Source organism: Microplitis mediator, chromosome 7 (assembly GCF_029852145.1).
Source record: "Microplitis mediator isolate UGA2020A chromosome 7, iyMicMedi2.1, whole genome shotgun sequence".
Lineage (NCBI taxonomy): Eukaryota > Metazoa > Arthropoda > Insecta > Hymenoptera > Braconidae > Microplitis > Microplitis mediator.
The window spans coordinates 20,286,805-20,312,926 of record NC_079975.1 but is presented as its reverse complement, the minus strand read 5'-3'; the positions used below and the strand labels follow the sequence as shown (position 1 = coordinate 20,312,926).

General features: G+C 30.8%; 1 protein-coding gene and 1 non-coding gene across 5 annotated transcripts in view; one reads left to right on the top strand and one right to left on the bottom strand.

Annotated features, from left to right (window-relative positions):
* Nucleotides 1–1,494: 1,494 nt before the first annotated feature.
* Nucleotides 1,495–26,122, bottom strand: part of LOC130672445 (A disintegrin and metalloproteinase with thrombospondin motifs 20-like) — a 197,967-nt gene continuing 173,339 nt past the window's right edge. For 3 of the 4 annotated variants that reach the window (XM_057477045.1, XM_057477042.1, XM_057477043.1), the window contains 23 exons: nt 24,161–24,380; nt 22,698–22,947; nt 17,316–17,530; nt 15,751–15,903; nt 15,353–15,502; nt 14,689–14,840; nt 13,735–14,074; nt 13,572–13,660; nt 13,143–13,493; nt 12,835–13,001; nt 12,275–12,525; nt 11,809–12,190; nt 11,556–11,717; nt 11,257–11,394; nt 11,055–11,186; nt 10,685–10,855; nt 9,375–9,653; nt 8,966–9,160; nt 3,684–3,872; nt 3,032–3,357; nt 2,686–2,822; nt 2,411–2,604; nt 1,495–1,648 (listed from right to left, as the gene is read on the bottom strand). In XM_057477045.1, coding sequence (XP_057333028.1) covers nt 1,559–1,648; nt 2,411–2,604; nt 2,686–2,822; nt 3,032–3,357; nt 3,684–3,872; nt 8,966–9,160; nt 9,375–9,653; nt 10,685–10,855; nt 11,055–11,186; nt 11,257–11,394; nt 11,556–11,717; nt 11,809–12,190; nt 12,275–12,525; nt 12,835–13,001; nt 13,143–13,493; nt 13,572–13,660; nt 13,735–14,074; nt 14,689–14,840; nt 15,353–15,502; nt 15,751–15,903; nt 17,316–17,530; nt 22,698–22,947; nt 24,161–24,380 — 4,733 coding nt within the window. In that variant the 3' untranslated portion in view covers nt 1,495–1,558. The remainder of the gene's footprint in view (nt 1,649–2,410; nt 2,605–2,685; nt 2,823–3,031; nt 3,358–3,683; nt 3,873–8,965; nt 9,161–9,374; nt 9,654–10,684; nt 10,856–11,054; nt 11,187–11,256; nt 11,395–11,555; nt 11,718–11,808; nt 12,191–12,274; nt 12,526–12,834; nt 13,002–13,142; nt 13,494–13,571; nt 13,661–13,734; nt 14,075–14,688; nt 14,841–15,352; nt 15,503–15,750; nt 15,904–17,315; nt 17,531–22,697; nt 22,948–24,160; nt 24,381–26,122) is intronic. The other variant, XM_057477044.1, reaches the window with a different exon arrangement.
* Nucleotides 10,109–10,180, top strand: Trnae-uuc (transfer RNA glutamic acid (anticodon UUC)). The gene has a single exon. It is a non-coding gene; the product is annotated as a tRNA-Glu (tRNA).

The following is a 26,122-nucleotide window of genomic DNA, read 5'->3' as shown; positions in this document are numbered from 1 at the left end:
CCGTGAAATCTCGGAATTTCGCAGTAAAACGCCGATTTTACTGTAAAATTACGTAATTCTTCCGAATACCGTAAATTACGGCATAAATACCGTGCTTGGGCCGGAGAATGCCGTAATTTGGCAGTTAAATACCGTAAGTTTACCCTAAAATACCGAATTTCACTGTAGAATACCGTAATTCTTTCAAACACAGTAAATTACGGTAAAAAAATATCGTACTTTTGCCATGAAATACCGTACGTTTACCCTTAAATACCGTACTATACCGTAGAATACCGTAAATTACAGCATGAATACCGTATTTTAGCCATGGAATTCCGTAATTTGGTAGTTAAATACCGTAAGTTTACCCTAAAATACCGAATTTTACTGTAGAATACCGTAATTCTTTCAAACACAGTAAATTACGGTAAAAAAATATCGTACTTTTGCCATGAAATACCGTACGTTTACCCTTAAATACCGTATTATACCGTAGAATACCGTAATTTACAGCATAAATACCGTATTTTAGCCACGGTATTCCGCAATTTGGCTGTAAAATACCATATTTTACTGTAGAATACCGTAATTCTTCCCAATACCGTACTGTTGCCATGAAATACCATAATTCTGCAGTAAAATACCGTACTTTGGCAGTTAAATACCGTACATTTATTGTAGAATACCGTAATCTTTCCGAATACCGTAAATTAAAGCAAATTACGGAAAATATACTGTACTCTTGTCGTGAAATATCGTAATTTTGTAGTAAAATACCGTAAATTACGGCCAAAACGCCGTACACTGGCCTTCAATGCCGTAATTTTTCCAAATACCGTAAATGACGTCAAATTACGGTAAATTCCGTAGTTCGAATTTGCCAGAGTAACCGGCGGAAGATAAAAATAAGTGAGATAACTTCATTATAGTTAGCACTTTTAGTCGACAATTATTTAACTATTAATACCATTACTAATGTGTAAATAATAATAAATTTACTAAATATTTTTTTTTTTGTTTTTTTTTTTATTAATGCGTGGAATATAAAAAAAATTATTAAGGCACGCATGTGTAAATATGGCAGTGAGTTCATTAATGTATAACTAATAATAACAATATGTATTATTATTATTATTTAATAATAATGAATAACTTAAGTAATTAATCAAAATATTTAAAAAAATTAGAGAGCTCGTTGATGATTTGTATTTATAAAAAAAACTCTTAAGTATCGGGAACTCGACTTATAGTAAAAAAAATAATAGTAATTAATTAATCAATTATAAATAGCATTAATACGTTTTAATTACGGATTAATAGTTATTAAGTATTGAATTAAATTAATAAGTTATTAATACTAAAGTATGAAGATCTGATGGGTAATTGACAACAATTATTTAAAACATTGTTGTGGTTGTAATCATAAATTATTATTAAGATCTTCGGGCAAATGGACTTGCGTTGTAACGATGGCAAGCCGATCAGTCGGTGATTTATTTATTTGTTTGTTTGTTTATTTAAAGAAATTTTATTTAGTTTGTTTTAAAATAAGATTTTATTTTGTTATCGACTGTAACTAAGACGGCGATATATCGAGTTTTATATCCATTGCGGGTGAACAGAAACCGCAGTATCCGCCACATTTACCTAGTATTCTCTGGTCCGTCTGTAAAATATAAATTTTCATTTAAAATTTACCCTGATAGAAAATTTTTCTGCTTAGCAAGTTGGTGTCAATTAGTTGCGGTCAAGTTGACGTCAACTTGTTGACAACTTTCAGCTGTTGTTACTGTTGACTTCAAGTTGTTACCAACGTTTCTAGAAATCTGGCAGCAATCTACTGCCGCAACCTCAGCTAGTTGGTGTCTAATTATCGTTAATTTGTGTCACCAACTTGATGATAAGTTGCTGCAGTAGGGTGTCGCTAACTTGCTGCGAACTTTACTATCAGGGTAGTTTTATTTATTTCATGTAAAGTTGGCGAAAATCTACAACCATAATGATGTCAAGTTGACTGCAAAAACTTGATGGTGCAAATAATTGATGGTAACTTGTAGTCATTTTGGGAGTCAAATTTTTTTCGGGCGAATTTCTGTCTGATTGAAGTCAACTTTTGCATTCCAAGTTTTCTTTTGCAACTTGACGGCAATTTGTTGACTCAACTGCATGCCTATTATGGCTGTAGATTTACGTCAACTTGTAGCCCATTTTTTCAAACTCAAATTACAGTAAAAAATTTATTTCCGAGTATATAAATGCAAAGTAATTTGAATAAAAGAATTTGGTAAAAGTAGAGCGCTACCGCTTCGCGTTCGAGGTGGGCAAAATTTGATTTTTCAAAAATATCTTGATCTTTGTTTTATTGGAATTTTTTTTTTCGGGATTTGGTATGTTGGGAGATAAATAAAAATAAAAAATGAATAATTACAATTCTATTAATGGCAAGATGTGCACGTGACTTTTCCGGCTTCCATGTAACCTCACTAGCTAATTTAAGCGCCGTGCCGCTCAAATTTATACTAAATCTTCCTTGCGGACAATCCTGACGACTGTAACAGTCTCCAGCTTTGCCATATTCAACTCTCTTTGCTCCTTTTGTCCAGGAAAATGTGTAATCGGTCGCTTTTTAACCAGAATTTCATATGATTAATCATCAATTATTAATTAGAAATTAAAAAAAAAATATATATCTATTATAATTACCTATGATGATAAGTTTTGCGACATCGATCCTCACTCGTTTGAACATCGTTCTACCGGAAACTGTGCCGCGATCATCAAAACAATCGCAGCTATCGTTCCGTTGGCCATCAAACGGACAAGTATTTGGATCATTTAGTCTATTAATGAATAAAATTAATTGATTAATTGATTAACCAATTATATATACAGCAAAAAATTTTCAGGGTATTTATATAGAAGTAATTTTTTTTTTTACTTCGTAACCCCGAGTCAATTGGAATCAAAAATTAACTCCGAATTGACTCTAGATTTTTTGCAATGCGCACTGTTAGATAAAATATACATCATATATTAGTTTAGACGATACCTTTTATCATAAATTTCGGCGTAATTTTCTCTATCGCCGGCCGGTAACGTGAGATATTCTCTCGGTTCATTGGTTGCCATGTGATGACAAAAAATGGACATATTTTTACCACCAATAAGTAACGTGTATTCGCCGTCTTTGGTTGATTTGAGACGTCGCTGTGCTTCGAGGCATGTCAGAGGGCCACAACGACGCTGATTACATTTACGTTTTCTCTGGGGTTTGAATTCAATTGGACAATTAAATCTTCCTACACGTTTGCCTGTTCTGTCATGACAAAATAGTCGACGAATTTGACGACCTTTTCTACCGCATGGATGACTACACTGTAATTTATTTTTATTTATTAATAAGTCCCACAAATGAGAGGCAAAATGGGACCCTAAGAAAAAAATTTTAGTGGCATTTTTTCCTTTACTTCCAGTTCTATTTTTATCTCTGAATTCGGGTGTTAAATTTTTTTTTATTTTTTGTGGCCCAAACTACCCCAGGATGTCCATTTTGCCCCTTTGTAATTTTAATTTATCCCACAAATAAATTAATTGCTGCTAATTCCTAATTTACTGAGCAGCAGAATTGATTAATTAATTGAGTATTTTCTTGATTAATCGGTTGATTAATGAGGGTATTAATAAGTAATTTTTAAACGTACTTTTCTCCATGTACCAGCAGTCCAATAATATTTATCGTCACACTCTTGTAATTTACAATGCTGTTCACTTTTAGGTTTTTTATCTAAAGGACAACCGTCTGCTGGCGATGGATCTATCCAACCGTAACGATTAATACGATGACATGATACTGCACGTCTTTGTATTCCGTCGCCACAATCTGCTGAACACTTTAAATAAAATTACAAGTTTATTATTTCGTTAAGTTTTTTTTCACCTTAATCATTATTTAGAATTTTTGTTTATTAAAATGATGTATCCCATTTTATAAGACAATAGAGAAAGTTTTTTTGTATACTGTTATATTTTTTTTACGGTGGCAAATCACGCACTTGCTACATAGTTTTGGAAAAAAGTTATGAGCTTTTTTCATTTTTAAGTCATCCGTTCTCTTGATTAGACTTTTTATTAGTTCATTTAATTATTGGGAAAAATTATCATTCGATATTTTTGAGCGATCGGAAAATTTCAGCAGCTTCTCGGAAAAAAAAAATTTATTGAAATTTATGCTAAAAATAGCCTAGGAAATTGTAATAAAATCCTTTTTTTTTCTTTTTCACTTATGAATGAAAATTTTACGAAGTATTGTTCAAAAAATTTTAAGTATCCCGAGTCGAAATTTAAAACGTAAATTAAGCGTCTCAGGCGTTAAGAGCGTGTTTAAAACTTTTCAATAATTTTTCAATTCCGATTAAAATTAAAAAAGGTCATGTACTGGGTATTAGGTAAAATTTTTTTTTCCATTTTCCGTCAAATTATGACCTCTATGATGTTTTTATGATATTTCGGGCCAATATGTGATATATGGGGCATAATGGACCACTCGAAAAAAAATTAGGAAAACGGTTGACCCTAAAGGACATCCCTGCAACTTCCCGCTTATTCCATACTCAAGCGCTCAAAATTGCACTTATTACGTTTTTGAGCTGCAACGTTTTAATCACGCTTACAACGTCTTAAATTTTGACTCGGGATATTTTTTAATTTTCCAACTATTCGTAAATTAACGCATTATTCGATTCAATTCCGAACCGTTGGTTTGAATTCAATTACAAAATTTTTATCTTACTTGTGATAAACTACAAAATTCACGATTAATTCACATTTTTTTAATAATTCAAAAATTAACAAATACTTCGAAAACGAAATATTCGAATTTTTCGAGTCAAAAATTAATTTTCAATTCGATAGAACCCTAATAGTTTGTAAGTTTAAATTATTCCTACACCTCTCATATTTATATATATATTGAAATTTGTAATTTAACATATTTTGAAATATTTAAACTATATAACCGTTAGCTAGAATAACTGAAACAAATAACCAGGAAAATATGACCACGATCAACTTGGAATAATAAATAAACGGGATAAATAACCACAGCAAAAATAATCTATTACAAAACTATTATTATTTATTCCGAACTAGTAATTTGTACTGGCACTTATTGTTGAATAAATTCCGTTTTAACTTCTCATCATAATTATTATTCCAATTAAGATATTGATTTGTTTATTTCAAACAAAACGAGTGTTTCTCTATTGTCTTTTACATAAAATACAATATTTATGAGCATGCACATGCTAATTCCTTATTAAATCACAATGAACTTAACAATTCCATCTTTTTTCAAATAATAACCATAATAATACTATTATCATAATTTATCTTATTACTTATTACACATAAATAACAATAATACATTTATCTACTTTATTACATTCAATTAATACATAAATTCTGCTCAATAATCATGTAATCATCTAATTGATGATAATTTAATCAGAAAAATAAATATAAGTGTAATAAATTAAGTAAACGGATAAAAAGCCGACAAAACAAAAAAAAGATACATACATACATATATATATGCATGTATAATACAAACAATACAATTATTATACAAGAAAACGATGGAATTATCATTAATAATTTATTAATAATCGATGGTATTTATATGACAGATTATTTCATATTCACATGGTGATTATTATTATTTTTATCATTATTATTTATTGTTATTATCATTATTATTAATTTTAATTACCATAGTCACCCTGACAGATCCGAATTATGGTAAATTACCGGATTTTACTGTAAAATATGACATTTCCACGGTAAATTTGTCGCATTTTTACGGTAACTTATGGCAATTTATAGTAATATGCGGTAAATTACGGTGCATGAAAAAAAAATAGGTGCTGCAACAGGACAAAATCTTGTTGCAGCAACAAGATTTTCATGTGACAGCAACAGGACACATCCTGTGGGAGCAACAGGATTTTTCCGGTGGAATCAATAGGATTAAGGTACAAGTTTCATGTACTAATTTTTTTAGTACGTATAATGAAATTTCAAAATTTGAAAAAAATTTTAAGTTTAGAAAAAAATTCAAATTGTAGAATTAAAACTTTTTTTCGAAATTAATTTTTTTTTCAAAATTGGAATTTTCGCTCAAAATTTGAATCTTTTTTCAAACTTTAAATGTTATTATACTGACAAAAAAAAATTTCTACATGAAACTTGTTCCTGATCCTATTGATTTCACTGGAAAAATCCTGTTGCAGCACCAATTTATTTTTTTCCGTGTGGGTTACGGAAAAATGCGGCAAGTTTCCGCAACGTGCGAGATTTTTACCGGAAGTACCGTATACTTTTTTATTTATACAGTTTTTTTAGTGCAATACTGCAACTTTACGGTAAAATACTGCAGTCTTATGGCAATTTTACGCTAAGAATACCGTATTTTTGTTGCGAAACATCGTTCTTTTGCCGTACGTTGACCGTAAAGTACCGCAATCTACCGTAAAGTATCGAAATTTACTGTAAAATACTGCAATTTACCATAATTCGGATCCACAAGGGTCGCAATGAATAGATTACGCGTTTTATATTTATGATACGTAAAGAAAAAAAATACTATAGTATAATTTATACAAAACTTATATTTATAGATGTAAAAATATTACGCGCAATTAAACGTCAATATTTAAAATGATTTGTTTATTATTTTTCATGTAGAAAATATTTAATACAAAGATCTCTGAGTCGTTTTACGTTTAATTAATCACTTGATTAATTAATATCTATACATATGTATATATTTATACACTTTTTTATATAAATATATATATATGAAGCATTGAGAGAAGTATAAAAAAAGATAAAGCCGTGTAAATACGCAGGTCTTCGAAGAAAATAATTACACAATAACAATACTGTTTTTTTTATAAAAATTATTTTTTTTTTAATTATTTTGGAAATCAAAATAACTGCGATAAGAATTTTACAGAGGTTATATATATAAATATATATTTAGTGTGATAATTAATGTTTTATTTTATTATTATTTATTATATGTACAGATGGAAATATATGTTGTATTATATTGTGATATCTGTGTTTATTATTTTTATATATATGAGAATGTATATTAAAGTTATTTTTATTAATATTTATTATTAATTTATTCCTATTACCAATTTTCCCAAAATTGATGTTATACCATTTTTATGTGCCCCCAGTAAAAATTGCCACAAGCATTTTATTTATTATTCATTTAATTAATTGGGTAATTGATAAATTATCTAAGATATGGAGAATTATTAGGTTAAGTATTTTTTTATAGTCTTCGAGTATCACTTTTTGTGGACAGTATTCTTTTTGTTAAAAAAGAGAACTTCAGAGATTTTATTTACGATATCTGTGGATTAACTGATAACTTTCGGTCTGTTAACAAGAGATGAATAAATTTTCAAAGTTGAGGTTAAGTTTGAAATTTAAAAAACTCCTTACTTTGAATTTTAAATTATTTATTTTTAATGAAAATTACGATTATAAATTTTTGTTTCTTTTGTTCTCATTTGCGAGAATATGAAGTTCGAAATTTTGTTATGTCTTTTGTTTGCTGCATAACCTATTAATTATTTTACTTAAGCTATCAGATGAAAAATGAATGTCTACTGTTATTCAAAACTTTGAGTCAATCCTATCGAAAATAATAGATTTCGATTGAAGTAAATCTGTTTAGATCGAAACCCAATGAAATTAAATCGAAAACGAACTACAATTAAAAAAACTTAGACGTGATTAGGAGCCCCGATGAAAAAAGATTTTATACAATTGTATAAAATTATATACAAAAAATGGCCCGATCCAATTGTATATAACTGTATAGAAATTGTATACGATTCTACACAAATTGTATACAAGTCTATATAATTATATACAATTTTATACAAATTATATAGAATTGTATACAATTTGTATAGAATTGTATACAATTTTCTATACAAATTGTATACAATTGGATCGGGCCATTTTTTCTATCCAATTATATATAGTCTATATATAATTATATATAGTCCATATATAATTGATATATAATTCTATACAATTGTATAAAATCTTTTTTCATCGGGAGGTTAGATCTAGAAATTTGAAACTATCGATAATCAAGTGATTTTAAGATTCTTGTAAACTAATCCACGAATTTGAAACTTATGTCAGAAACTAAAAAAAAAGAACTAAAATATTCCATTTATTTCTACTAATTAATAAATATTTAATTATAAGAAGCTCTCAAGATATTTTAATCGAAACAGAGGTCAGATTTATGACTTGACCTTGCCGGCAATTTTCAAAAGTTCTTTATCAGAAAAAAGTGAGGTAGAAAAAATTAATTAAACTGTTCTTAGAAATAGACGGCGTGAATATAAAATGTTTTATCATTAAAAATAATTAAATAAATACATGATAATATTCTGTTTTATTATAAAAATCACAATTTATTTGTAATGACTGAAAAGAAACAGGATAAATGCGATAAATCGTTTGCTAACGTATGATTACCTATAAAAAAAAAAAAAACGATAATAGCAATGGTAATGAAATAATGATATCATTATCCGCGAACTGATCAGATCTCAATCGCCTGAAACATCACGGATTAGAATCAAGAAATAAATTATCGAGCTGACATAGACGAAGACAAAGAGATTGAGAGAATGATGAATTCAAATAGAGAGAAAATAACTACAGGATATATACAAGACAATGTAACATCTACTGAATAATAAAAAATATAAATCATGCACAACTCCCATCTACTACCGCTCCCACAGCCCACATAAATCACCAGCTAACAAATATTATTAAATAGTAAAATAATAATTAAATTAATAAATTCCCAAGTAAAGCCAAGTGCAACTGTAACGACCAGTGATTGTTGTATAAAATTTTCTTATGGGGCAGTCAGTACTACCTCAGACCAGCTACCCTCCTTCCAAGTAAAGTCACATGGTATCCTCTGACACGGTCTCTGTGTTTTCGGTTTATTAAAACCGAATCTCGTACACTCCTCATCATTAACCTTTTGTTCCTTCACATCTCCATTTAACGACCTTATTATACAGTCGACTCTCCTTACTTTTATTCCACCTCCGCATGACTTTGTACACTGTAAAATATTTTTTACCCTATAATCCCTAACTGCTCTCTTATCACTTCCTTCCTTTATGTACTTAGTGTACATATAAAATCACTCCTATTTGTTTTAATTTTTCTTCAAATGTTAAGTTTCTTGTGAAACTTAAAAATTATATCGGTCACGCTTTACTTTGTCAAATGATTATTTTATAAATAAGTTTATTTAAAAGTTTTAAAGTACTTACTGGAGTCCAATTAGAGACTCGCCATCTGCGTGATTGCCCTTTTGAATTGCTATTATTATTGTTATTATTGTAATTATTGTTATTATTATTCTTGCCATTATTATTATGATTATGATGATTATGGTGATTATTAGTCACGCAATCTAAATCATTCCGACATTTTTTAACGTGTTTAGGTTTATCGATAGTATTACATTCTCGATCGGGTACTATTTCACCACGTGGACTTTGGCAACGAACTTGTCGATGTTGGTAACCTTCACCGCAATCAGCGTCACACTGTCATTAACATAAAATTTTATAATATTAATTCCGTATTTAAATATAAGTAGAGATACAAACAAAAATATATATGCCATCTGGTAGCTATAATCGAATGGGGTTTCTAAAAAATAATTTTATAATTTTTTTAATCACCGTTTAATCGGTAAAATTATTATAAAATAAAAACTAATAAATTGACTTGGAATCTCAGCATATCAGCTTGAATACTTTTTTTTTTACGCAATCAAGCTGAGTCGTTTTATTGAAAATTTATAAGAGGAAGAATTTATGGAAATTAAATTTTTCGTAATTTAAAAAATTTCAAGTCTCACAGAAAAAAGTAGACGAAATTCTATTAAAATTTTGAATTTTGTAAAAGTACATAGTATGTATTTTAATTAAAATAATTAATTTAGACAACTGTATGTAGTTTCTACATAAATAGACAAATACAGTCACTTCATAATATCTCCGGTATAGTGTAGGGGTTATCATTCCTGGTTTTCACCCAGGCGACCCGGGTTCGATTCCCGGTACCGGAAGCATTATTTTTTTTTTTTTTTTTTTTTTAATGGAGTTTTTGTTAAAAATTCATTAACAAACATTTTTAAATAAACATTTAATAATGTTGTGGAATTTTGATTTTTTTTTTTTTTAATTTTGACAAATACATAAATCTAGAAAAGATTTCGTATTTGTTCCGGTATAGTGTAAGGGTTATCATACTTTGTCTTCACCCAAGTGAATTTTATTATTGTATAAAATTTATTAACAAATATTTATAATTAGACAATTGATAATATTGGGAAAACATGATTTTCCTCGAAGGTTAATTTGGACATCCAGTAGAGATAGAAGCTCTCTCTCTCTCGACCTATGGCACCAATGTACTGATCCCCTCAATGGTAAAAAATAGTTGAAAAAACTGAAAATTATCTCAATAGGTTCGGAGATTTTTAAAAATATATTAGCAGGAAATTGAGAAGTAAAGATGGAATAAGAATTAGAAACAGAATAATATTTAAAAAATAAAAGATTATTCTAACCTGGCTCCAGTGTCCGGTATTCCAAAGTGGACATGCATGACGATTACACGGCATCCTGCTTGCCGGACGCAGATTAATATCGCAGTAATCATCCGGAGCAGATGTATGAGTGTCTGGTGAACTACACTGTACTATTCTATTTTTGAAACCACCGTTGCATGATCTCGAGCACTAGGAAATTGATTTAAATTATTGGCAAACACAAATTATATTTAAATCCACCTCAATTAGCTTACGGTTTTATAACTATTTTGTCTATATAATTTTAAGTTGCTCTTATAAAAATAGACAACAAAAAAAAAAAAGAAAAAAATATTCAAAGCAAACTCTGTTACTTTAATAAAAATAAATTATTACATCTACATCTTACTTCGCCAAATGTTCCAGTCCTCCAGACATAAATAGGATAAATAGGAATACGGTTGCTGTCTATTTCGTTTTCTTGATCTAATGATTCGCTTCGAGTCGGGTCAGAATTATAAATGGTAGGTGGCGAGCTTGCCTAAATTATTAATTAATAAATAAAGACATTATGAATATTTCTTATACATAAATCATGATACTATACGTACAGTGGGACAAGAATCACGTGAACAAGTTTGAAAGCTTTCTGGTTCTTCAGATGCAGCACAAGAGTCACTAGAAGTACCATCGGCATTCATGCATGCGACTTTTCTTCTGCGAGTTCCTTCGCCGCACGTGACCGAGCACTAGATAGTAAAAATAATAATGATGATAAGTAATTCAATGGTTTTTCAATTCAGGTCGATCGATCGAGCGTGCATTGAATCAATAATATAGTATCCATTATCATTAGATAATTTATTTACTATTTTTTCATTTGGCTAACAAGAGTCGGACAAAAACTTACTGAACTCCATTCACCCGTAGACCAGTGATGACATGGTCCGGCGTTACATATTTCTGATACCGCTGACGGTAAATCATTGCAGTATATTTCATTTACAATGCGGTTTTCAACCTGGCACCAGTATGAACGCAAGCGATTGCCTATACCACACGATGTTGAACACTGAAGAATTATCGTAACAAAGATTAGAAAAAAAAAAAATAATATCAAGAAATAGCAGTTCTTTAAACTAAAAATTTTTTTTTAAACTTACTGGTGACCATTCACCGAAAGTCCATTGAGGACAGGGCTCAGAGTTACAGAAACGTTTCAAAATTTTTTCCGACGTATTGCATTTATTTTCCGGTACTTGATTTCCATTAGAATCAATGCAATTGGCAGTACGAATTTGAACACCGCCACCACAAGTAGCGCTGCATGCGCCCCAGTCAGTGTAAGACCAGCGGACGTCATCACAAGGGCCAACACAAGGCCGGTGATCACTCGGACGATCCATATGAGCACACGCGTAAGCCGGCAGTGGTCTAGGTGATTGATTCGGGGAATTTAAAATAACTTGAACACAGCGACTTGATACCATCTGTGTACCCGGCCCGCAATGTTTCGAGCACTCAGATTTTGGTGTCAATTGCCATCTGAAATTATGATATTCACCATACTGTGGTTATTTTTATACAGGATGTGGGGTAGCTTGATGGACAGTTTTTAGAGACACTTACTGAAGTATGCAATGGGTATTACATAATTGAGACTCTTCCTGAGGCCGTTCTTCACGACGGCAATAATCATCAGACACGACGTCTTTATGTTCAGTACTGCGGCATTCCGCGCGACGCTGCTTATTACCCTTGCACATGTGGCTGCATGATGACCAGTCACTTAAAATCCAAGTATAACTACCGAGTATTCTCTTTGGTACTGTGTACTCATATGTTATTTGAGGTGGCACTATGTCACCGACTGATAGAATCTTCAAATAAAATTTTTTTATGGGTAACCGGGTTTATATTTACATATAAGTATGTGTATTAGCGTTAAAGAGGTTCAAGCGATTGTTATTATATGGAAAAAGCAATTTTAAAATTTTTTAATCGAAAATAATGATGTTTCATTAAACTATTATCAAAATTTTTAAACTATTCATCGCCTTAGCTTCATAGGAAAACGCTTTTCTAAAGGAAATGACATATAATAAATTAATATTTAAAAAAAGAAGTTATCAAAAGACAAGCGTATTCCATTAACTCAGACTCCTAGACAAAAATAAATTTCCACTTACCTCGAGTACCAAATCAACCCCAACGGGCCTTGAACTATTCAATCGTTCGACCACAGTCCCAGGTCCGCTGTACTCAATAGCGCTACCAGGAAGGACAATAACTTTCTTGTGCATCACCATGTAGTTTCCATTAAGAATATACTCTCCGTCTTCGCCAAGCCTCAAAGCTGTCATAAAACAATAATTTTTTATCACTACCCGTCCAAGAGAAACCCATCTGCACGTCACAGACTAGGCTCCAGACACCAGACATCAGACATCTCACTAAACAATCAATCATTATTTAAAACATCAATCAATCAATTTACCAAGATAGTTGCTGTCGTTGTGTAGGCCTCCCCATCCAAGTTGCCGTATATCAATATAGCTGCTTCCAGCTGGAATTTTAGTCACTTTACTGTATCCGTAGATTCCACTGGAATTGTAAGTACCCGTGATTCGCTGACAAGTGGAATTATCACCACGACAAACTCCGCATGTGTCCAATTCGGCCGTAGAGTTGAGAACATGATCGCATCCCGCTTGTTTGCAATGCCCGTTAACGCAAATATGAAAGGTGTCGGGTCCGCAGGGTGTACCATCTATCACTTTGTCTTTTAGCATGTAATACTGATTACTTTCAACCTGGCAGTATAGTTTGCAACGATCTTCTTGCGGAACTGCATTAACACAACCCATTATTCAACAATCTTAAGACTCCTATTAACTATTCTAAGAAAAAAACGGCATGTACATACTTTTAATATATTTGGCGTGCCATTTAACGTCACGTGATAAACTCTGTACATTATGATTGTTGTTGTTCCACATTGCGCATTGTTCTTCACTGAAAACCAAGTAGATTCAAGGAATTAGCTGAGGAAACTAAGAATTTGGTGAAAAATATAGTTGATTGATTACCGAAAATCTGGAGAATCGGGAAGACATTCTTTGGTCCCGCAGCTACGGTACTTAACATGCTCGCCAACGCAATAGTTCCCACCATTCTGGGGAGACGGGTTGTTGCACTCACGGCGCTTGGCTTTTATCCCGCCACCGCAGGTCCTTGAACACTCGCCGTAGCGGCCCCATTCGCCCCATTGGCCATCTATTGGTATCAAATCGCGCTTGGAAACGCACTCACCGCGATGACACCACATCCCAAATGCACAAGGAGTTCCGTCCGCCCAGGGCATGTGCTGGGTGTGACACTGGGGCTGATGGTTCCAGGACGGTGCGGTGCACCACAGTCTCTTGCACACTGCCTGGCCGGTAACCAACCATGGGCTAAGTTTATCTTGTTCCTTAAGCTACATATATCCTAATCCTAAGCCTATTCATGCAATCAAGTCTACTCAAGGTTTCTTTCAACCCACGCAATTAACATTACAAGCCGGTAATTCTCGACGACGACTTACTCGATGGCAGAAAAGTTAATCTGTTTTATAAAGTTTCTAACCTACAATCAAAATATCTCGATCTAAGTACGGAAGTTTCCTTTGATTTGACGAAATCTCAAACACGAACGAACTGTCCTATTAAATTTTTCTGACTTCCATCTTAAATCCTACTCAGATCTACCATTAGTCTAAAAAATCCGACTGAACTAAACTGATTCCAAGTATCCATAAATCTAAATTCAGTAATCTCGTATTTAATCACCAGAAGGATAAAAACCCTTGCCGACCCCACAATCATTCATTTTAAAAACGTCCATTATCATTTAATTTATCAACTAATGCTGAATGCATGTTACCACTCCCACAGTCGTTAAAAATATAAAAATAAAATTCATTCTTCTTAAAATATGTCATCCCGGACTAGCAAAGTCGTTAATAAAACCAAAAAAAGTAAATCCTAATGACAATAACTTACCATCAATCTCAATGTGAGGACATATTTTCGAACCTGGGCCGAAAACAAGCTCGCATTGTTTGTTTTCGGAGTAATCTTCACCAGGTAGTCGACCCGCATCGGATCTTATCATATCTCTGGGCTCATCAAGCAGACAGTTTGCGTAGCCCGCTCTGAAATAAAATCACTCTTTTTATTGTCTAAAGTTACTATATTGCTTTTGCCTTTTGGTTTCTTTGTTCTTTGAAAAAATCTTGGCACACTGGGGCACTGGCACGCGTGATATAAATTCGAAATTAAATGAACTTACAGCTGCTTCTGTATGTTCTGTTACTTGATAAACCGGATTCCTTAAAAAAAAACCGCTCAAATGCAACATTTCGATTCCATTGTTTCGGTTGATTGTCAACTTTTTTTTGGTCGGTCATATAGACACGGGTTGTTAATATAAATATATAAAAATATATTAACACGTTTTGCAAATAAATAGTATTGTTGTTCGCGAAGGGATATAAATTAGAGACCAAATGCAAAGCAAATGAAACGATTTCACCCGGAAGTGCGGCATGATTTGTCTAGTCTTTAAATATATTCTACACTCTATCTTTAGATTTAAAACAATAAGAAAAAGAAGTAAGTAATGTAATGTAACGAAATGAAGAAAATATAAATTTATATTACTTACTCTAGAAACTCGGTGACGTAGTGCCGCGAACACTTGGACCATTCCCAAGGAAATGTGTTGTCGTCCAGCATTCGAGACATTACTTTGTGGACACGCGAGCGATTACGGAATTTCGCGCAACGCGTGTCGTCGTCATGGGGCATATTGAAGCTGTAATAAATTATCAATTACTTGGCATTAATATTAAACACACTGTAAAAATTTTTGGGAGTGAACGCGGATTAAATAAGGAGTGAATGCAGATTTCAATGAAAACCGTAATCACTCCGAATTCACTCCCGATTTTTTACAGTGAATGTCTCGTTGGGGAAAAGAAGGCTGCTTAGATGACTTCAGACGTTATATTTTAAGGGAATCGGATATAAAATGGTGGCATTAATTGAATGGGTTTATCTTACACGTGACCAAGCTCGTGGGCGATTGTGAAGGCTGCAGCCAGACCGTTATCCTGGACGATTGCACATGAAGATCCTGGTGAGCACATCCTACCTAGCTCTGCTAGACCCAACGTGTCACAGCGTCTTTGTCCCGGATTGTGGCATAAATTTTCTCTGTTAAATGGGTTTTGTTTGTTATTATGGATTTGAGTATAAGTGGATAATTTTAAGCTGTGGGTAAACCGGTAACATGTAGAATCAAGGATCTAGCTATTTTCTGGTTCTTAAAGTGGTAGTATTTAAATATTCATAATATAAGTGAGGAAATCACTGCGAATCGGAGGTGGAAAATATGGTAGAGTATTAATTATAACCGTTGACTTAATCCTTGCGTTCTGACTTTCTTAAATGCTTGTATATTTAATGAAAACGTGGGAAATAGTGACAATAACTTTGCGTATTATGAATTTTTTAGATAGTAAGTGATTTTGATTTTCAATAATTTTGAGGAAGGGAAAATTGGTGTATATATGTAGGAATTACATGCCCGAATTATGAAAATGGATGAGTCAATAATCACCTCCGGATGTTCCCGGGTTAATATACTGATGCATTAGTGTTTTGACCTCGGTCGTATTAATAAATATATAATTTAAGGCATACTAGGTAAAGATAACTTTATAGACTAGTCTGTTTGCGTGTTCAGGATCAAATTATCAGCCACTATGTCAATTTCTACATAGAAAATAGACTATTAATTGACTAACAAACCAACAAATGAAATAAACATCAAGATCAATAGAATCCGGATGAGAATCCCTGGTATCTGATAGGAATCTGAGGGAATATTTATGAATTTTCAATGTAAAAAATTTGCAGGCTATGCAATTCAAAATTTTGATAAAGTTCGATGATTAAAAAATTGCTAAAATTAATTGCCAGTAAATGTAGTTTTCTCTTAATGACTTAAAAAAAAAAATATAATACAGTCTGGTTACGATCGATTTCAGAAGTTCTGTTCACTAAATTCAAATTTCCTTTGTAAGTACAGTGAGGAAAAAATTTTTCTTATAAACAAATCGTACTGTCTGTAATATTAATTAATTTCCAATGTAACGACTTGTAAAAACAATAAAATTTGATTTACAATTTTTTTTATCAACCCAAGGATAACGTGTACTCTTCAGCTAAGAAAAAATTAAAGGGTTAATTGCATATATATTTTATTATTATTATTATCATTAGCAAAACGAATTCCAAGTAGAATTGATTATTCATGTACATAATAAATTTACTGGTAATGATTTGACGTTTATTGAATATCTATAGTAATTGCTTACACTATATATATATATATATATATATATATATATATATATATATATATATATATATATATATATATATATGTATATACACATAGTTTACTATAGTCAACAGTAGGTGTATTTTTCCATAAGATATAAACTCGTCTTTGATCATAACTACATATAAAGATATAGGATCTAAATCAATGTGAAATTGTCGCTCTCATTATATTTATTTATATCTCTGTAGATATTATTTATATAAAAGTGTGCACCGACCTCGTTAGAAGAAGCGCCGCGTCGTGATGCTCAGGCGATGGCTCATCCGGGTTATTATGTTTCTGCCAGTAGCAAAATCTTTTGAGCATTTCCGCAGCAGCGATACCGTCAGTGCCGCTGTGTTTAGTGCCAAATAATTCATTCGTTTTCACTATTTTTGTTAACGAAATACTTATTGGATTTCCTATTGATGGATCCTTGTAAATTCTCGATACCTAAAACAGTTTTTTTTTTCATGATTTATTGGGATCTGAGTTCTGAAAGCCGGCGAGAAATCGATTCAATTTTTGAGAGGCCGCATAATTGCATATCAAAATTTGGTTTTTTTAAAATAAATTTGATATTCAGGTTGAAAAATTTGTTGCTTGTAATCAATTTGATGTAAATTTTAGTATCAATACGAACAAATTGTTATGTTGATAATAAAAATATGTATCCCTGCAGATTAAATAATTAATTTAATATTTACAACGGTAGTAAATAACGAGATAAAAACCTGTGTTCAAAAAAAGAATGAAAGTTTGAATGCGAAAAAATGAACGAATAAAATTGAACAAAAAAAAAAAACCTGGATCTTATACATGCATAAACAATGTGCATCACGATCTTAATTAGTTTCGTGTTTTGCGTGTCCTTTCTCATCTTACCGCTCATATAATACTTTTTTAAAATCCTCGGAACGAATTAACCGCACTTTACACACATCTGTTATTTTTTTATTCTCTACGTCTTTATTTGCTTTATTTTCATTATTATTATTATTATTATTATTATTATGTACTACAGTTTAGCATTCGTCACATTCTTTTTCGCATCTTCGCATTATTTAAAAGCATTATTTATTACAACCATAAAAATAACATTTCAATTATATTTTTTTTTTAAACTATAAATTTAAAAATCGTTAAATGTGAGCTGATATCCAAGGGCGTAAGTCAATTATATAAATTTTAACAATTTAATACTTGAAATAAAAATGATTTTTATCATTTTCCGTGCACGTAAGCCATAAGTTCTTACGTACATACATCTAAAAAAAAATTTTCAATAGAAAAAAACTATTAATTTCAGTCCTTTAATTCTCTATTATTAAAATTTTTTCTGTCTGCATGTTTTTTTTTTAATTTTAATTATCGAAATTGAATCGTTTATTTGAGAAACCCCATAAGTCAAGAAAACAAAATTTTTCAGGAAACACAAAAAACATTTTTTTGGAAAAACTTGACATGTATTTATTTGAGCCATTGACTTATCGGGTTTCTCAATTAAATGAAATTGCTGTCACCCCGTTAAATTTGTTTTAAACGCTGATTTGATGCATATTTTGATTGATTTCTATGAAGGGACATCCGAAGAACCCAAAAATGCAAAAAAAACAAATTTCGTAAAAATCATGACTTATGGGGTTTCTTAAATAAACGATTCAATTACGAGCTTACTAATTTCGGGTGTGAAAATTAAAAAATTTCTGTACAATTTTTTTTTCTTTTTTTTTTTTCTATGGAAAAAATTTACTATTCAATTTTTATCATGACAAAAAAAAACAGTAATACACAACTGAATTTATTTAAAAAAATTGTTTGCGCAAAAAATAAAAATAGAAATTAATAAAAATAAATGAGTTAATTTTATTAAAGATAATGTTTATTATTTTCATATTTATTTTAATGGTTTATAAATATATGTGGTGGTTAAGTAGGTAGTTATATAGTTGATGAGCGTGTCTCCTGATTGCAGTTTGAATTTTCAGGCACGTGCAGACGATCATGATCATGAGAGAGATCATGATGACGTTAACCCTCAATACTAACTACTGATTATGTTGCAATATGCCACAACCTGTATTATAAATTTATACTTATACTTATACATGTATATGTCCTTCTATACATATATATATTGAACGAATAATAAATGTTTATATATACTGAGAACACGATATTACAAATCAGTCAATTACAATCCAGTTAAAAAGGGCGTTAAGGTGAAAAAAATTTCGTGTGACATATATACATCATACATTATACGTACGTACGGTAACGGGTTCAAAATTATTATTTTTTAAATTATCTTATATTTTTTGTCCGGGCATTTTCTTTACCAAACAATTCGGTCAGAATTAACATAGTTATTATTATCGGCTATGAAAACCGGTCGGATCAGGAAGAGATCGATATTACTATACAAGAATTCATGGACATTAATCAAAATTTTTACTTTATTTTATATATTTATTTTTTTTTTTGAACCTCTATTATTTTAATCTTTTTAGAGACAGACTCAAAAATAATCAGATATGACGATAATTGGGAAATCGGTAATTAGATTCGGAAAAATTATTTCTCAATAACGAAATTATGGAAGGTAATTACTAATTAGTGTTTGTTGAAATTAAAATAATTGTATGTTATTAGAGAAAAAGGATGGAAGTAAATTTTTTATTATTTTAGTATATTTTTTGCTAGTGTATAGAATAGGAAATTTGGATTTTTTTTAAGTACACAGGACAGGATAAATTGGCTTAAGAATTTTTTCGTTGGTGCAAAAATATTTTTTGAAAGCCAAAACTTTTTTGAGCAAAGCGTAGTTATAGGGAATGAAAATTTATTTTTATGAATTTTTATTCTGAATTTTAAATTTTGTCGAAAGTTCGTTATAAAAATTTGACGGCTTTTTCAAAATTCTTATAGATGATGAAAATTTTTATTTTCATTGATTACTTTTCAGAACAAATCAAATTTTTTTTTGAAGAAAAAAATTTATCTGCCTCCAAAATGATAAATTTCCAAAAAAATTTTAATTTGCCGAAACTATCTCATATAGTCGTCCCAGAGAAAGGTTGGGCCCCCCCCCCTATTATTCTTTCCCCCTCTATTAGAATATTCTGAAAAAGATATTCTGCGCATGCGCAAATCCAAATATTGATATAGGGCAAAATCCCAACGTCAGGGGACGACTGTAGCTTTGCATTAGCGAGACTGCGTTTCGGATATTTTCGGTTTTTACCCCCACTATCTAAATTTAATACCTAAGGCATTGCGCCTTGATGCTGGGGGTAAAAAACCGAAACGCAGCCTCGCTAATCCAACTAAGTAACCTATAAACATACACATATTTGCTAATCTAGTTCAACCTAACCTAATTTAAAAAAAAAATTAACAAATATTTATCGATCCTTGGATCATAAAATTTTTTCACGTGTTAGTAATTAAAAAGATAATAAAATTAATTAGATAAATAAAAAAATTTAACAATAAAGGAAATTCTTTTCCTTATTTATAGAAAATCTATTGAAAAAAATTAACTCAACTCTGTCGCCATAAATAGTAATTTAGGTTATCCATAAAAAAATCTTGTTTATAAATAAAATAAAAATCAATGATCGATTAAAAATGACAAGTCGCCTTTTTGTAATATATATATATATATATATATATATTTTTTCCTTTACTTTATTTGTTAACTCGGTCTTTAGCGGACGTGTTGCCAAATGAATTATAAATGGAGAAACGACAAATGAAATGTGTGATCTACAATCGATCTAGTTCTTTCTCACACTTCGATATAACACCTGACATCAGCTTATCGGCAGTATCGATCTGTCGTATCGGATATCGTGTTCAAGTATCTATAAAATATAATGTCCTAACAAGTATCGACAATTTTTTTCACACCGTCGTACATTATTGCATTATCGAGTGTCTGTCTTTAGAAACAAATTACAAATTAAATAAAAAAAAAACCTTCAAGGCAGATATAGGCATGCGTGTTTATATTTAATGCTTTTAAAAAAGATGTATTGCCGATTTAGATTATTTTTTTTTTATTTAAAAGGAAGTTGATTGAATCATCCGAGTGTAAATGCACTTGAAAACATAACATTATCACTCTCGATACTTAAATATGTATATATCTTACTTATAATATATAGGTTGGTAAGATGAGAGTGAGCGTCTGGTTGTCTGGTGGTTGTAACTGTTCAAAGACATTTAAACTCGTTTGCGTGGGTCTTTGATATGATGGTAATGACCTCGATATATAAGCTAATATTTTGATTATATAATATTGAATCACAAAATGATATATTTATTTAAGTTTTATATATCGTTTGTAATTTTTGGACGGTAATTATCAAAAATATTTTAATAGTCGATCTATTTGATTTTTTTCACGCTACCCGAGTTAAAATATTTGACCGAAATCACGCCGGAACCATAGAATTTTATTTAAAGAGGCCTAAATTTGGCCGAAATCGCACTCAAGTTGTAGAATTTTATTGCAGAAGGCCGAAAATTGGACGATAAATTGAGTCAGTCTATTTTCGACCATAGTATTTTTTTTTTTTTAATAAAATCATAGAACATTTTTAGGCCAAATTTTGGCTTAGACAGTTTTCGGCCTTGCGTTCACTACCTGGGCCTTTGATCGGCCATTTTTCGGCCGAGAAAAAATTTTATCATTTTTTTGGCTTGAAATTTTTTTACCTGGGATGTTATTAACTTCTTTTTTTGTACTCGGCAACGTATTTACACTGTGAAAAATCGGGAGTGAATCCGGATTTAATTTCAATCCGAATTCACTCCGCATTCACTCTGTCACTTGGTGTTCCGGAGTTTTATAAAAAATCACTCCGTTCCGGAGTTGAAATACTTAAATAAATTTATATTAAACTGTTAAACAATGTGTGTGTGTGTGTGTGTGTGTGTGTGTGTGTGTGTGTGTGTGTGTGTGAGAGTGTGTGTTTGCGTGCATGTGTGTGTTCGGATGTGTGCGAATGTAAGCGTGCGTGTGTTCAAGTGTGTGTGTGTGCGAGTGCGCGATTGCGTGTGCATGTGTGTGTCTAAATATGTGTGTGCGTGTGTGTTGTGTATCATCTGATTAATTGTAATACGCGAATTTTTACTTCGATTTTATTTAGTGGAGTTATTTTTTATTAATAATATTTTCAAAACTCCTTCCGTAGTGAATAATTGAAAATTCATTCACTCCGGATTTAATCCACATTCACTCCGCGAATTTTTTACAGTTTAAGCTGTTAAACTGTAGATCGATTATAAGTTTTCAAGTAACACAAATTCGCTTGACAATTGCAACAAAAATTTGTAGGAAAGATAAAATGAATAAAAAGTGAAGGCGAGAAATTTTTCCCATGATGTTGAGTCAACAATAAGGACTTCCATGAAATAGTTTAAAAAAAATATAAGAATACTTCATTTTATACATAAATTTGCTAATCGGTCGAACATGCAAATGCACTATATGTGCAATTGATGAAGCGTGTCGTGTAACGACGTTAATTAAACATTGAAAAATCGTGACTCAAGAGTAGAGTCAAATTTTCTAGGACATATACTTATGTAAATTAAAATATATAATACTTACCGTGCTCATAAGTACGAAAATGTATTCGACGAGGTTACTGCCATGATAATCGACCATTTTGTCATCAGCAACCACCATGATCTCGATGAAATACTCCCTCGGAAGTGCGCGCCTTGATCTCCAGCTTGCGTACATGTCCGTCGAATCTCTGCTATTATCACCGTTCCTTTCCCTCATCTCTTCATCTTCATCTTCAAACTCTTCCTCTTCCTCGTCCTCGTCATCTTCATCCTCTCTATTTTTTTTATACCTGCAACAATGAACCGACTCACATTAATTAGCCGTAAACCAGCATCGATAACTAATAAATCACTTCAATGATCACAATCACGAAAAAACAACGCGCAATTGCAATAGTTGCATTTTATTTACTTTGTCTATTTCAAATAACTCTATCCATTATATATCATTGTCATTCATTATATATTGGGGTCCGATAAAATCACGTGGTCTTTAATTTTTAACAATAAAATATTTATTATTTCTTGTGTACTATAGCGAATTAAATCTCTTACGGATAATCTTAAACTGTCATCGCGAACAGAGAGTCATGTTTTATATGGGTGCGGTTTAATATATATATAAATATACATATATATAGTGCGAAAAAGTAAGTTAATATTATTCTAAAGTTAAATAAAATCCCTTGGCGCCTATATCTAACGTACCAATAAGTTGACTCAGTTGACTTGTGAGTGGTTGCTCTGATAAATTATCCCCATATATATATATATACATATATATATTTGTATTAAATGTACACGCTTCAATGGTTTTTATCAAATGGACATGTGGACATGACATTTTTAAAATCGACCACCCGCGAAAATATTTATATATGTAAATAAATATATATGTACATATATGCATATCGATGATTATATTATTAATGCATTTATGTGAATAAATAATTTATAAAATGTATATATGACTTGTGTTGTTGATATTTATATATATATATATATATATATATATATATATATATATATATATATATATATATATATATATATATATATATATATATATATATTTTGTTGTTGGGAATTTAACGAGTTGAACAACATTGTTACGTCTATGATATTATAAATATATATATGTGTGTATATAAGTATGCGTATATATATATATATAGATTGTGCAAATATAAAGATCATAAAATTAAATGTAATAAAATTAATAGGTTAATAAAATTTGTATAATAGTTAAAAATTATTATTAAAATAAGAAAGTTTATTTTCATGTTTAATTATAAATAAAAAGTTGAATTTTATAGTGGGAAAAAAAATTTATAGGACCAATATATCAAACTGTTTATGTTTTGAAATTTAGTTTAATAAAAATGGATGACATAATTTTAGTTTTATTATTTATTTTTATTCTATGAATTTTAAAAAAATTGGCGAACGAGTGAAAGTTTTGCGACGGGTTTGGAAAAAAATTTTGAATTATAAAAATCTTACCTATCATACAATTGGTTTTGATTTGAGTATTTTTTTTCATGTCGCGTAAACTCTTTCAATCTGCGAAAGCTCTCTTCTTCGTTATCTCTAATTGGATAGTAATCAATGAAATTTTTTTCAGACAGTGATCGTCTTTCACGTCTACGATCTCCGACATAAATTTTACCATTGGGACTATCGTCTATCAGAGGCGTCGGGGCCTCCTCGACTCCGTCATAATCTGAAACATTAATAACCAGTAATTAAATTATATACTAATTATATTTAATTGATGCACATAATTATCATTTTTCATCGCAATAAAATTTATCCGTTCTGAATGATGACAATTTAATAATTATAGTGTACAGATTATTTTAATACGTTAAGTCAATGACTCTGTGTAATGGTAATAAATCAAAGCAACTATCAATAAGCTACTTGACACACTGACAGCAATCAATTAACATTCAAAACACTAAATAGTATTCATATATTTATATATATGCATATAGAAGACCGTGGCATGACGGCTTCCCTAAGCCGTTCATTTTTTTGGCTTTTGAGTATCGGGTACAAATTTTTTCCATTTTCTGGAAAAAATTCTTCAAAATTTGTTGCTGATATTTTGTCCGTGAATGACTAAGCGTGGCATCTATGTATAATATATATTTGGACATATATCTAGTGTTAAAACGTCCTTGAAAGCTTCTGAATACTTTTACCAATTCCACCTACGCGACAATAATGTCCCATGTACGTGGATGTTAGCTTTTGCCGAGAGTTGTAATTTAACTAAAACTCGTTGGATTGAGTGTGAGATGAAGCAACAAATTGTCTTGTATACACGGCTATCAGCATATAACACCTGATCATGTTTGTAGGACACATTTTAAATTATACAAATCACCTGTAAGTGGGATAATCGACTGTTCTTTCTCTTTACCAATATTATCTTTTGAAAAAATATTTATCGCCCCCGTGTGACTACCACTGGATGTCTACATCAAATTATCACATTATCCATTTCTTCATACTATTATTATCATTTTTACTTATACATTTAATAGCAAAGAAATGCAACTTTTATTATGAATTGAAACAAAAATTTTCTTGGGACTATAAAAGTTTTTATCGACTCTACACGGAAAGAAAATTATGGAAACTGTTCCTATAATTTTGTGAAATTTTTTCCTATATCATCATAGGAATTACGACCATAAATTATGGGAGCAGTTCCTATAATTATAGGAATGTTTCCCATAATTATAGGAATAGTTTCTATAATTATGGGAATGATACCCATAACATTATAGGAACCATTCCCATAACATTATAGAAATGGTTCCTATAATAGTATGGGAACTATTCTCATAATATTATAGGAATAGTTCCTATACCATTATGGGAATCATTCCCATGATATTATGGGAATAGTTCCCATACTATTATAGGAACCATTCCTATAATATAATGGGAATGGTTCCCATACTATCATGAAAAAAATTAATTTAAAGAAAAGTGCGATAATCACTTCTACAATACACAGAAATATTATTAAATATAAAAACAAAAATTTAAACATTAAAAAAAAAATTTTTAATTGGCAAAAACATTAAGATTTTTAACAATATTTTTTTTTTTAACAAATTTAGCGTCGAAGAAGCTTCATTTGAATCTCTCCATAATATAAAGGAAATTTCTACACTATTTTGCAAAAAAAATTTTTATGATATTATGGGAATGGTTCCCATAACACTATAGGAATAGTTCTCATAATATTATAGGAATAATACTCATACCATTATGGGAATAGTTCCCATAATATTATGGGAATGAATCCCACATTGGTATAGGATCTATTCCCATACCATTATAGAAATGGTTCCCATAATGGTATGGGCACTATTCCCATATTCTTATGGAAACTATTCCCATATATTATAGGAACCATCCCTATAATAGTATGGGTACAATCCCTAT